This window comes from Bactrocera neohumeralis, chromosome 2 (assembly GCF_024586455.1).
Source record: "Bactrocera neohumeralis isolate Rockhampton chromosome 2, APGP_CSIRO_Bneo_wtdbg2-racon-allhic-juicebox.fasta_v2, whole genome shotgun sequence".
Classification (NCBI taxonomy): domain Eukaryota; kingdom Metazoa; phylum Arthropoda; class Insecta; order Diptera; family Tephritidae; genus Bactrocera; species Bactrocera neohumeralis.
Window position 1 is genome coordinate 87467955 of NC_065919.1, and position 14048 is coordinate 87482002.

The 14048-nt window shown below is 36.5% G+C and overlaps 3 protein-coding genes across 3 annotated transcripts; all 3 read left to right on the forward strand.

The window, feature by feature from the left end:
- The first annotated feature begins 869 nt into the window (after nt 1-869).
- On the forward strand, nt 870-1963 carry LOC126758043 (glutathione S-transferase 1-1-like). Its single transcript, XM_050472032.1, has 2 exons — nt 870-979; nt 1170-1963. Exon 2 carries the CDS (start codon nt 1171-1173, stop codon nt 1816-1818), a length of 648 nt encoding a protein of 215 aa, XP_050327989.1. The 5' UTR covers nt 870-979; nt 1170; the 3' UTR covers nt 1819-1963.
- A 5220-nt stretch (nt 1964-7183) lies between these two features.
- Nucleotides 7184-8173, forward strand: LOC126755103 (glutathione S-transferase D1-like). Its single transcript, XM_050467442.1, has 2 exons — nt 7184-7302; nt 7367-8173. Exon 2 carries the CDS (start codon nt 7372-7374, stop codon nt 7996-7998), a length of 627 nt encoding a protein of 208 aa, XP_050323399.1. The 5' UTR covers nt 7184-7302; nt 7367-7371; the 3' UTR covers nt 7999-8173.
- A 4241-nt stretch (nt 8174-12414) lies between these two features.
- Nucleotides 12415-14026, forward strand: LOC126755096 (glutathione S-transferase 1-1-like). The gene is made up of 2 exons (XM_050467430.1): nt 12415-12523; nt 13257-14026. Exon 2 carries the CDS (start codon nt 13285-13287, stop codon nt 13912-13914), a length of 630 nt encoding a protein of 209 aa, XP_050323387.1. The 5' UTR covers nt 12415-12523; nt 13257-13284; the 3' UTR covers nt 13915-14026.
- The last annotated feature ends 22 nt before the right edge of the window (nt 14027-14048 follow it).

Below are 14048 nucleotides of genomic sequence, written 5' to 3' on the forward strand. Positions count from 1 at the left end.
TTTCAGTTTTGGCGCTCACCTCTTCATTCAACGAAAATTCTTTCTCAACGAACATTCTTTTGAAATGTGAGAACACGAAATAGTCGATGGGGGGCAGATCTGAAGAATACGGTGGATGCGGAAGCAATTCGAAGCCCTACTGATGTATTTTTGCCATCGTTTTCACTGCATCCGATAATACAGACACCATAACCTTGCTAGCCGACTGTTGTATTTTTCAACGCTTTGTAGCGATCTCATGGTGAGCAGTCCACTCGGGTGACTCTCGATTGGATTTCGAAGTAAAATGATGGAGCCACGTTTCCATTGCCATATATCGAAACAAAAACTTGGGTTTATTACGCTAGAACATCTCCAAACATTGCTCCAAGTCATCAGTTCGCCGTTGTTGTTGTTTTAGTCAAAAGCGTGCGCTCTCGGCACCCACTTTGTACAGAGCTTTCTCATACCCAAATATTCGTGAATGTTCAGATATTTTCACTTAATTTGTTGTGACACCGGGGTTCGGGTCACTTTTGCACACATCGCACTATACCGTTACGATTTTACTCAATTCTATAGCAACTCGCAGCCAGCTCTTCGTGTTAGTCATTCACATTTGTTTGGAGTGTGCATTCGCGTACATTACCGAAATGCAAGGAAAACTCAATCTATGAGCTTTAAAACAATGTTACTGCCTTTTTTTCTTTTTGTGTTTTCGAAGGTATTGTTTTCATTGCTCTCAGCTCTTCACGCTCCCCACATTGCTGTTATGAGAATAAAAGTTAAGTGCACGTTAGCGTGTATGGCATCTCCAAAGAAACAAATGTTTTTACCTTTTCATCGAAAATTACTTAAATAGACACACAGTCATGAGCAAGAATTCAGTTGAGCGTTGAACAGCTGTGAAGTTGCTTTTACGAATTTAAGCAGTTTTAACGGAGGAGTAGTAAAAAAAAACAAAAAAAAAAAACACAAACAAAAAATAAATTCCAAACAGGTATGTCAAAGCGAAACGACAGTGCTTTGTCGTGCCAACAACAACTGCAATTACAATAGTGATTATAGCAATTAAATATAAACATCTGGCTAATGTTTACGCCAAAGTGACCATACAATATACTTATGTAAATACACGCCTGTTGTCTACTACTTTGTGCTTAAAGCCGCTTTTTCTCGTTCCGCTTCAGCATGGATTTCTATTATATGCCCGCTTCTGCGCCCTGCCGTGCCGTGCTCCTAACTGCTCAGTGCGTCGGCATTGAGTTGAACAAGATACTTCTCGATTTGCGTGCTGGTGAGCACCTGACGCCCGAATTCCTGAAGATCAACCCACAACACACGGTCCCCACACTGGTCGACAAGGACTTTGCGCTCTGGGAATCCCGCGCCATCATGATCTACCTAGTGGAGCAATATGCCAAGACCGACTCACTCTACTCCCAGTGCCCCGAAACTCGTGCGCTCATCAATCAGCGTTTGTACTTTGATATGAACCTCGCTTTAACATTCGGCAAGTACTTTTATAAGCCTCTCATGTCCAAGACCCCATTCGATCCAGAGCAGCGCAAGCAGTTGGAAACACAGTTGGAATTATTCAACACCTTGTTGGCAGGCAACAACTTCGTGATTGGCGAGACGCTGACTTTGGCTGATTTGGCACTTTTGGCCACAATTAGCACCATAGACGTGGCGCAATGCCTAAAAGACTTCAACGTCAATGTAAGAAAGTATGCACACATCCAAAAGTGGTATGAGAACATGCGAGCGGTCACACCTGGCTTCAAAGAGAATCAAGAAGGTTGTTTAGAGATGAAGAAATTCTTAGAGGGCCAATAAATATGTACATGTGTGTATGTGTGTGTCTATATGTACGGTTTGCAGTTTGTTTTTACAACTTTTATAAAGTTCCGCAGTATTGCCCAAATATGTACGAATATCCATATGTATGTATGTATGTAAATAAATCTATATATTCACATTAGACCAGAGTGGATAATTTTTGGAAAGAAAAAAAGATCATGGTTATATGAAACTCACTTAAAAACGGTAAAACTCTAATTTTTAATCAAAATATCGGAAGTCAAAATTCCAGATGTTTTTAAAATGTGAGTAGGCCTTATGATTGCTAAAATTATTTCCTTCTGATGGTATTTTTTGAGAAAACCCCCGCTAAACAGCTACAAAACGAACTGCTTGTTTACTGCTGCCACTATGAAATATGTAACAGGTAGACTTTTTATGAATTTTGTTTAGTCATTTTCAAAGGCTTCTACACTAGTCTATATGTGAGTCAAGCGAATAAGTGATAAAACCAGTTTTTTCTCTTTGCACTCTTATGTGATCTTTAGTGTACTCTTATTGGTTCGAGAATTCTCTACGGGCATAGTTGTTAGCCAACTTCGTTGCTGTCTATCCAGGCATTGACCTCCATTGTTTTATACACGTTACACTGGCCAACAAAGTGTTACTTTTCGACTGATTTAAAAGATTCGAAATAAAATGAGAATTGAGATGAGACAAGTTTTAGTTTTCAATAAAAATTTCTGGCGGTAGTTTATTCTATTCAGAGGAACCTGTCCTGCAATTGATAATGCTTACTTAAATTTGAGTTATGTTAAATGGTTCGACGTGGTATTGTCCAAAAGAGTTTGTGTAAATGCTCCAAAAAGTGTTCTTATTCACCTTGGGAATGTATATCTTAAATGAATATCTTTTGAAATGGCAGTGTTTCTGGGTATACATACGTTTACCCTAGGTTTCCGCAAGAAATATGAAGAAAGCAAGTTGAGTTCCTACTCTAACAAAATACGATCCCGGAATAAATTAGTTAGGATTTTAGTAACATACTATAAATGGAGATTTTTAGACTTCAAATCTATTTCTAAGACAAGAATTGTGAAAGACCAAGAATAATGAAGGTAAGAATTTCAAGAAAAATCTTTTTCAATGTCACTGGAGAGCATCCTTAATCATTGTTCTCAAGACAGCTTACCATAACCGAAAATCACTAGTTTGGAAATCTAGGTTTCACCAGTGTAATGTATTTCTATATTACTTTATTTTACAACCTTAAGTTCAAATGCATTTACACATATGGACACATACATATGTTTTTATGCTCATTTCATCATAATTATGACATGTGACGAAATTGTATAAAACATTTAAAAATAGAATATCGTTGACTGATATCGATTATATCAGTGAGCGAATTATATTGTTCTGCACTAGCTCAATTTCCGGCAGGGAGCCTCTGACTTGCATAAATTCATAGCGTTATCTTAAATACAACTCAATTCATTTCAACAAAACTTTGACTATCTTTAATTTGGAGGTGATGGCTTGGGGATATTTTTCCGAATATGAGCTGTGTGTAATTCGGCAGATCGATGATTTAATAATGCATGTCACATATTATATCGATATTCTGGAAGACTCATATCTTCCCAGTCTGAATATAATTTAGACTCGAACGTGGACAAGGAGATTTTTTCATGGAGGATAATGATCCCAAACATATTGCAAGAATTGCCAAAATGTGTTTTTGGGATAATGGGATAAAACTGCTCGACTGGCTCTCCGGGTCCAAAAATTTTAACCTCATTGAGCATCTTTGAGCCATTGAAAAAGGAAAATAAGTACCGAAAGGGACAAATTCACAGTTTAAGTAAATTAATTGTGGAAGTCGATTTGAGTTATAGCGTCGCAAACCTGGAGCAAAATAATGAGAATACGATATTTTACAGTTACTTAAAGGCTATATTCGGAGGCCAATAAAATTTGTGCAGTTTTGGACCCGATACGTTTTCATTGATTTGAGATGGAGATTTCGTTCTGGTGTAATAGATTGAAGATGCGCCATTTTCATAAACGATGTCGTCGACACGATTCGCTTTGAATCTTTCAAATTAATTTTGTAGATTTTTCTATCCGTAACATCTTCTTTTCAATTTCAATAAAAAAAAATCAATAAAAATCTTTCAAGACTTTTTTGACAACCCATTGCATTTAATTCTACAAGCGTAGTATGTATATAGAAACTTTTACTATTAAAACATTTATTTATAGTACTTAATCTTAGTTGGTGCCAGAAAAACATACATTTTAATGGTAACTGCTAACATATTGACTCAACATGAAATGTTCGCAGCAGAAACCGCAAATTATTCGTCGAATACTTTGAATGCGGCAATAACTATATTCATTTGCTTTGTATACCACCAAATCAGGGACCGGCACTATGTTTAGATTATAACTAAAAGATAAGAATTTACTCTGCGTTTCTATTTTATCGTTATCATATAGCGTACGATTTTACCGCGCACCTTTATTTTCACTAATTACAGTGCACAATGAATTATATTACTTAATGAGTACGTCATAAAATCAATCCCCTGTAGTGTCATGCTAATGACTTGCAAAAACCTAGACGTTAAGTTACAATGACATTAAAATGGGCCACCGTGATCCAAAAACAAAATTAAATTATCTAATAATTTTTGTATGTAATATCGGTTGGTTCCGTTTTATAGAATAAGATTTTATTTCTTCCCTCCAGTCATAATCCAAGTTCTATTATTGTATTTGGCATACAGGTGGCTTAATATTCGACTAAAAACTAAGATAAAGTAACTACTGCTGAGTCAAACACGAAAAAACCACATACATTAGGGTGGGCCAGAGTTTTTTTCGCCTCGTATTGTGAAAAATAGAACATAATAGTACATAAGCACTGGTGTTTGACGATGAATATCTCGCAAGCGCGATTAAGTTCCAGCATTTAATTTTCTATAAAAAAAAATATGCCTTTTTTTTAATCTCAATATACATATGTACATATGTATGTATACTATACTAAATAGAATAAAAAGGAAATATTTCAATAATATAGAAGATTTAACCATTCATAAAGAGGCGCCATTATATCAATTTTCAGGAAAATTTAGGCGAAACGACAAAAATACCGGGAGTAGAGTCATTATCGACCATATTTACTTCAAACACAAAAAAAAAAAAAAAAAATACAAAAAAAAAAACAAAAGAACTAGTGGCTTCAACGATTGGTTTCCTACTATTCCACCTCTACATCTCCATTACGCCAACGTGTTTAATTAGATTAGTTGTTTGTTCGATTTGCCAAACCTTAAAAAGTGGCTAAAAACGCTTTGTGCTACCATGTTTCAAATTCAAATCTATAAGGACTAGTTTTACAAAAATATTCCAATTCGAAACATCGTTATTATTAAACTACATACCTACAAATGAATCAGTAATTCATCAATGATCCATAATATAATATTCCAAATTTTTACCACAAACGCTTGATGATCGAAGTTTTATGTTGTATAGGTTGTCTTGCGGTATTTTCGCTAGTTGGCGCTGAAAGTGCGTAGTTCTAGTTTTATTCGTCGCATCGGGTCATGCTATACCTTTTGGGAAAGCTCATTTCACGCGTTTGATTGATTGTCGTTTCTTTTAAGTCGTTCGTGAGTTATAAAGAGAAAATACGATAAAGGCAAAAATGCATCTCAAGCTGCAGTTTATGGACCCGATACAGTTTCCATTTCCACCGCACAACGATGGTTTCAAAGTTTTCGTTCTGGTTTGGTCGAAGATGCGCCACGCTCGGAAGGCCTGTTCGAAAATTGCGATAAAATACTGAATTACCTACGAAAATTAATCAGTCATTCATCGGTCAATGATCCATAATATAATATTCCAAAAATTCATTTATTTCAATAAAAAAAAAAAAAATTCAATAAAAATACCGCAAGACTTTTTTGACAACCCATTATTTTTATTATACTCAGTTTAAAAGTAAGACACGCCCTAATGTACTAATAAATTTAAGTTTTGCGTGAGAGTACGTTATCTGTATGCTTCCTCTTTTTCTCCATTTATCAACCACTTGAATACTTATAGAGAGAATACTCTCTCTACAATAATGTTTACTATAATTTATCTAAGAATTTATAATGATACCTAAATTGGCTTGCGACAATAGACAGTACAATAAATATGGTATAATATCACTTTGAAATCGACGCGCCCTTATCACGAATTTTAAAAGCGATCACACATACATACATACGTATGTTTTATAACACATGCACGCTCAATGGAAATTTACGGCTGCTCTTCAATACACGTGCCAATCAACAAACAATATGATTGACATACATACATATGTAAGTATGTATCAACCAAACCACCAGCAGGGTAACCCAGCAAATTTCTGAAAATTTTTTTAACGAGTAAATATGATTAAAATAATTACAATAAAATTATTTTTTTATTCAAATTCTATTATAAATATTTAAATAAATTAAATATTAATAAAAATAAAAGACAAGAGCCCGGTACAATACATATCTTACTTAATTAAACATTGATCGATGTTAAGAGGGAAGATAGGATGTGGAGTCCTGTGTCGGGAGCTCTCAATCAACTATAGTTTCCGACTACCGGAACATTTTAGCGTCTTTCAAGAGGAGGTGGCTGCTCAAGGTATATACTATATATACTATTCCGAAGTGCAGCTTTCTTCCGAAAGCTTAATTATAAATTAGACAGCTCAATTAATAATTTCTCTCACTCATCTCTACTAGACATATAGTCAGTTATGTATGTTTGTTTGTTTTTTTTTTTCGGCTTATTTGAATCTGAAACAACAATGCCGAAGGGTAAGAAGATTGCTTCCGTCATTAGTAGAGAACAAGTCACCATGATTGCGCGCTCTCATTGCATTATTAACACTTTCGAACAAAATACATTTCAGAAGATTTCATGTATTGCAAATTCTGTTTCTAATTTCTGTATATTCTACGACTCACTGAGCGAGCTTTGAGTACAGATGAGTTTCAACGTACCTGCGACCACTAGATATTATATCATAAAAATGATGAGAGTGCTATTTGGTTGTTTCCATATACATACATACATACGAGTATAGTATATAAATATAAATGAAAGCAAAATTAACCATTTCATATACTCTTTAATATTGAGAGGGAACCTTTAAATAGAAAAGATATCTTATAGATATTATACGTTTTTGGGTTTTCATAATTAAAAACACATTTATTTAAGGAAAACTAGTTATAGGTCTAATTACACCTGAGCTGAAAAGGTGGAAACCAGTGAAAAGTACATAGGGACTGCTGACACGCTCTTATACGCATAAACTCTCAGCAAATAAACCATTCGAATGTGTAAGTTTGCCACGCACTGCCGGAATAAATAAAGGCACTGTTTGCGACAGATTCACAGTTGTGCATAGTAGGCGAGAGTGACAGCAGCCGTATCTAAGCAAATTATAAGGTAAAAAAAACACAAATTATTTCCATTTACATATCTAAATATAATACAAAATTTGAAATTTTAGTCGCTATGGATTTCTATTATGACCTCGTATCTGCGCCCTGCCGATCAGTTTTACTGCTCTCTAAAGAATTGGGTCTTGAATTGAATCGCAAGACGCTGAACTTGAGTAAAGGTGAGCACTTGGCAGCCGAATTTCTGAAGCTTAATCCGGAACATACCATTCCCACGTTGGTGGACAATGGCTTCTCGGTTTGGGAGTCACGTGTTATCCTTATCTATTTGGTCGAGAAATATGGCAAAGACGACTCGTTGTACCCGAAAAGCCCCAAAGAGAGGACTATTGTCAACCAACGTATATTCTTCGACCTGAACTTGTATGCAGTCTTCAGCAATTATTACTATCCCATCGCTAGAGATAAGCAGCCGCCAGTGCCAGAAGACTTGGCCAAACTTGAAGATAAATTGGAAATCTTGAATTCATTCTTGGAGGCGCAAACATACGTCGCTAACAATAGCTTGTCGATTGCCGATTTCACCACGTATGCCACTGTCTCGACCATAGCGACATGTTTGGACTATGATTTGAGCAAATACCCAAACATTGCCAGTTGGTTTGCACACCTCAGCAAAACACTGGCCGGTGCAGATGAAAATCAGAAAGGTTGTGATTTATTTAAGGTGTATAGGTGGTAATTGACGTTTCAGCGATACACATATGAATTGTGGATCAAGTGAGAAAAATGGAACGCTTCGAATAATAAAAAAATGAGTGCATAAACACATTATAGTCATCATCTCTTTGTAGCTTATCAGTTCAGTTTAAATAAATATATTACCATATTGGTATGTTTTTAGTACAGCAGAATAACCTTGTGTTGATTTTTTTATGTTATCGTACATGCTATTGGAAAACGAAAGGTGTGTGTGTATACACCACCTCAATCTTTGTTTTAGTGGAAAGTTAATTTGGGGAGGTAGATCAGCTGAGAGCACTGGACTTATGCTGCCCTGATTGGCTCAAAAATCCAAAACGTCGGGAGTCCTTCGAATCTAACTTTACAGATGTGAGCGTGGTTTTATTTCTGTTCGGTGTTTAAATGGGTTTTTATATATGTAGGTCAACCGTGTGGTCGAAAATTACAGTATTGGAGATAGAGGAAAATCTGGGCTGCTTTTGCCATCAAACAAAATTATGTTCGAAAAAATAATTCAACATAGTTTTATTATGATATATTCGGCACAAAGTCCATTAGAATTATATACTAAATATGGGCGCTGTGGATTTCCCTGACATCGAAGATCGTTGGTTAATTTAATATTACTATTGTTAATAATTCTGCTCTACACTGCAGTTGATGCTGGACAGGCGTACGACAATTCACCTACCGTAAGTTAATGGAAAGGGTTCAGAGGATCGCTGCGCTGTGCTTAATGGGAGCTTTGAGAACAACTCCAACAGCTGCTCTTGAACTGGCACTAAGCCTGCCGCCTATAGACCTCTTCAATGAAAACTGCGCAGATAAAATGACGGGGAGACTACTGGCTGCAGGAGAATTTACATATAGAACCTTCGGGCATAGCTCGGTGGGTAATGGTGGTCGGCAACTCCACTTTTCATCTGGGGAAAAAAGGTTCTAAGTAAGCATACAACAAGAAAAAACGTTAACTTCGGTTGCACCGAAGCTAAATACTCTTCACAGTTGCATTTCTGTTAGTAACTATGTGTTCAGTTCTGAACAAGTTTTTTAGAGATTACATTGTTGCCTTAAAAAATAATCTATACCAAATTTCGTGAATATATCTTGTCAAATGTGAAAGTTCTCCATACAAGTCTCCGACGATTCCTTCTGGGTGTTACAGTTCACCCTGTTCAGGGTATAAAAAGATGGCTTGCGTAAAGGTATGTTAGCTACGCGCAACACTCTAAACATCTATACGGACGGCTCGAAAATGGATAATGGTGTTGGTGCGGGTAGTCCAGAGTTAGTCATAAGTCAACCTTTTAAGTTGCCGGACTACATCAGTATATTTCAGGCTGCGGTCTTTGCTATGCCGAAAGCAGCGGAGCTGGCCTCTAATGCACGTGCCGGCAATTCTAGAGTCAACATCTAGGTAGACAGGCAAGCAGCAATCAAGGGAGTAACCTCGTATCCCATATCCGCCAGAAGTGTCTTGAAAAGCGGGGTAGCAGTGGAAAATGTTGCCAGAAATAAGCAACTTCACTTCTACTGGGTGCCAGGCTACAAAGACATCGAGGGCAATGAAATAGGGGACAAGATTGCCTAGAATGGTGTAAGGCTAACATCTGAAAACGTGAACATTGGGAAATCCATGCATTGTCTAAACGACGACCTCGACAAAAGCATGATAAAGAAAATCAAAACCCGATAGAATGAGCTACCAGGGTGCAAAACGGTAGATCGGAAGTACACAGCATTCCTCTTGGCACTCGATAGAAGAGAAGGGAATACTAACTGGTCACTGTCTGGTGGCGACACACGACCGCAAAATGTGGCTGACAGATAGAGAAGTCTGCAGGAAATGTCTAGAGCTGGGCACCAGGAAAAAAATGCAGCATCTGTGAACTGAGGTTCCCATAGTATGATACACTGAAGGAAGTATCGACAGTGAGGCCGCAGAATCTGTTAAAATTCGCGTTAAGCGCTGGCATCCTAAACGATGACTACTTCTCTTGGACTTAGCAAGTGTACTCCATCTGGTAAACACAAAGGACCAAAAGTGGTCCATGCGTGGCTTATCGGCCTACCAAATTAGCCTAACCGAACCTATTATTGTTAAGATATCTTGCATACTGACTGATATTTATGGTAAAAAATTAACCTGAATAACAGAAATCATTTTATTTAGAAGAGTGGCGCTGAGAGAAAAGAGAGAGAGAAGTACAGATTAGATAGAAAAGATAATTCAATTCTTAGCAACACGCCTCATTATTATCAGTGAAAGGTGTTCATTTAAATTTATGCGTGAGTATAGGAATAACTGTATTTTTTTGTTGGTTGTTATTCAAAACATTTTTACTTGGAGTGAAGTCAACTGGTCACATTGCTTATAAACTCATCTCAGTACTAATAGAGTAATGTTCCTTTCTAATACTGAAATCCGAAGAGTTGTAAGATCAAATAACTGGAAAATGTACATATGTATGTATGTATGTATGTACAATCCAGCATCTTCCCATAAATATGTATATATGTATATGTATATATAGTATTTACATAGGTGATATATGTATGTACATATGTAAGTCGTATTCCAATTTTAGTCAAAACTGCGGAATTCCCAAAAGACGGGAAATGAACTCTAAAAGAAAATAATCAGCTGCCCAAGAATAGTACAGAAGACTTCTGGTTTGCGAGCAAAACTTGTTTGTGGAAAAGCTTTGCTACCGGCTCGTCATCATCAATGGGAACCACTGCCGTTCGGTCTAAGCATTTTGTAGCTTCGCAGAGTATCAAAACACAATTGTTTTAGTATGTTAGTGGGTATTTGTGTAGATATGTATGTATGTATGTACATGGTTGAGAATTTTTCTGTGGTGTGACGCACATACATATGCGTAGAAAAGTAGAGAAATATCGGTGCTCTGAATCATCTCATTGAATGACAGCGCAAAGGGTTTCGGAATTCCCACTTTATGCTCAAATGTTTGTTAGATGAATAGTTTTCTCTTATTAGCTGATGACTAAAGAGCAGCAGTAAAGAGTGTTTTGAAAAATTGTGTCAAGTCATAAAAAGTAATGTTTAAACGAACATTCGAGTGATCACCAAAATTTAATTGACTTTGAAGTTCATTATAGAAACTTATCAAATGAAACGTGGGTAATATTTTTAGCTTTTATTGCTGTTTTTGTTTTTTTTTTTTAGATAAAATCTCATTCCTGTGTCGCGTTGTTTGAGATTAGAAGGGGTGGAGTATAATATAAGACGTAACTCACATTTTATTATGAAACTAATTTTCAATGGATTTCTTTCGAAAAAATTAAGTCATCCATCAATTTAGAATATCAGTTATAGTTAAATATATTTATATTTTCTGTTGTCGAATTGAATTATTGAGATCCTTACAGTTAAACGGCGTTTCGGAGTCTCTCGATAACCATCGCTGAAGAACAAGCAACAAGTGGAGCTATCAACACCTTCGCCGACTTCCTTCCAGTGAATGGCGTACTCGGAGTCAAACCACCAACCATCGTAGACGAAGAGCTCGAGTTGCCGCGAGAAACGAGAGTGACTCTTGCGCAGCTTCGTTCTCCTCCTTATACAGAATAGTCCTCGACTTATCCAACATATGTGCTTCGTGGAATCAGTCTCCGCATGACACTGGCCACTTTTTTGCATGTCTCACCAACCCCACTCATCTAACACCCCTCTCCCTTTGGTCCGATCCCGTCGAAAAAGCACTTTTCTTGGGTCTTCCGTTAGATGACGTCGACGACAACTTAGCTAACCCTTACCATTCCAACGGATGGAAGACCAACAACAACAGCACCGCTTAATTCAGTCTGTTCTAGAATTTTATATTCTAATATGTGTTTTTGAATAGGTGTAATTCTTTTCCGTGAAGAACTTCATTATATGAGATAACGAGAAACTAACGTGCGAAAACAGTTTTCCCAGAAAACTAGTTAAAAATAATCGTCAGTTTCTCGTTATCTCATTAATTGTTCTCCTTTTTTTTGAATACCGGGTTTTAAGTTTTTTCAGTGAACAATTTTACTTCTTTATATGCTAATTTATTAGTCAGCATTTTGAGTACCTTTGAATTAATTTTATAAAATATGACAATATAAATAAAGTAAAACGATATATTATAATAATATAAATTTATGCCTGAACTCAGAAAAAAATTTTTTTTTTGGTAATCATTTCTTTAAAATTTCTCGCCTCAGTCACTTACTGTTTACTTGATTATTTGAAATATTTTTTTTTGCATCTAAAAATATATTTCTCTGATAACAGTAAAGCTATTTTTTTATTTATTTTTTTATTTATTTGCGGCAAGCGATAAATTGCTAAGAGATGCTTATTTCCAAAGTTGCTCTCTTAAAACGCGAACCTTCTGCACAAACAGTGCGTCATTCGCTTAGACCGGCAGTCGCTTGTGGAAAAAACAAGGTGCAAGTTAGCTATAAAAGCGCCAACAACTCGCCGGTACCACATCAGTTGTTAATTCACCGTTCATATTTAAACGCTTAAGGTAAGTTTAAGAGCTAAGAGCAAAGCCAATTAAAAAGTTTAAAAGTACATAATTATCTTTTTTTTGATATATGTATAATATGTGCAACAGTATGTGCTTAATGCGTGTTTTGAACAAAATATTGCCTTTGTGTGTATACTAATATTATTTGAAAGTGTTATTGTGTAAAAAGTGAAAGAAAATAGGCGTGAAGGTAGCTTAGTGATATGTAAGCAGTTATTTGAAAAGCTTGATTACCGTATGAGTTATACATATGTATGAAAGCTGTGTAGGCTTATTGCTTTTGTTGGTAGTAAAAATCATCAAATAATAATGACATTAACCTCATTTGTTTAAAAATAGAAACGGTATGTGGAGTTTGAGAACGGAAAAGATGATGTAGAAGCCGAATATTTTGTTTGATTTCGAAAGACCTTGAACACAATATGACTAATGTCGAGTTGATGCTATACAGAGTAATTGGAGATATCCAAATTGCTGATTGCTAAATTCATTTGAAAATTTTACAGCAGACACACGCACACACAACGACATTCTAAAACAACTCCCATACAATAATTTACATTCCTCGTGATTTTTTTCACCATCAGTAATATAATGACTTGCATTTTTCACTACTCAACTACAGCCAGACAATTAGTTACTTGTCTAAATGTAGAGGCTATCTTTAAACATTTATAATAATCTGCGTCCTCACACTTAATAGTAATAAACCATTTCTTTCCCATTCCAGCATTTGCCAAAACCAACACAATATCAAAATGGATTTCTACTATGTCGGTGGCTCCTCCCCTTGCCGTTCCGTCATCATGACCGCCAAGGCACTCAACGTCAACTTGAATAAGAAGATTCTGAATCTAATGGCTGGCGAGCACTTGAAACCCGAGTTTCTGAAAATCAACCCACAGCATACCATACCGACTTTGGTGGATAACGGTTTCGCTCTATGGGAGTCGCGCGCCATTATGGTATATCTTGCTGAGAAGTACGGCAAAGATGACTCGCTGTATCCCAAGTGCCCGAAGAAGAAGGCCCTGATCAATCAGCGTTTGTACTTCGACATGGGCACTCTGTATAAGAGCTACTCCGACTATTATTTCCCGCAATTGTTTGCCAAGGCTCCAGCTGATCCCGAGTTGTACAAGAAAATTGAGACGGCCTTCGAGTTGTTGGACACCTTCTTGGAGGGCCACAGCTATGTCGCCGGCGATGCACTCAGCTTGGCTGACATAGCGGTTCTTGCAACAGTGTCTACATTCGATGTGTCCGGTTTTGATTTCAGCAAATATGCTAATGTGACGAAGTGGTATGCTAATGCCAAGCAGGTGGTGCCCGGCTTCGATGAGAACTGGCAGGGTTGCTTGGAATTCAAGGCAAAATTCTTCCACTAAATACTCGTACAAATCTAGGCTGTAGCTTGTTGGTGCTTATTATTACTTATGTATAATTGAAAGACAAATGTATTATTTGAATAAATACATAGATACTATTTTTTTAAGAATATTTTTGGTAAAATTTTATTTAT

Bases quoted from the DNA above. Each gene is read 5' to 3' on its own strand.
- LOC126758043 (XM_050472032.1), top strand. From the start codon at position 1,171: ATGGATTTCTATTATATGCCCGCTTCTGCGCCCTGCCGTGCCGTGCTC.
- LOC126755103 (XM_050467442.1), top strand. From the start codon at position 7,372: ATGGATTTCTATTATGACCTCGTATCTGCGCCCTGCCGATCAGTTTTA.
- LOC126755096 (XM_050467430.1), top strand. From the start codon at position 13,285: ATGGATTTCTACTATGTCGGTGGCTCCTCCCCTTGCCGTTCCGTCATC.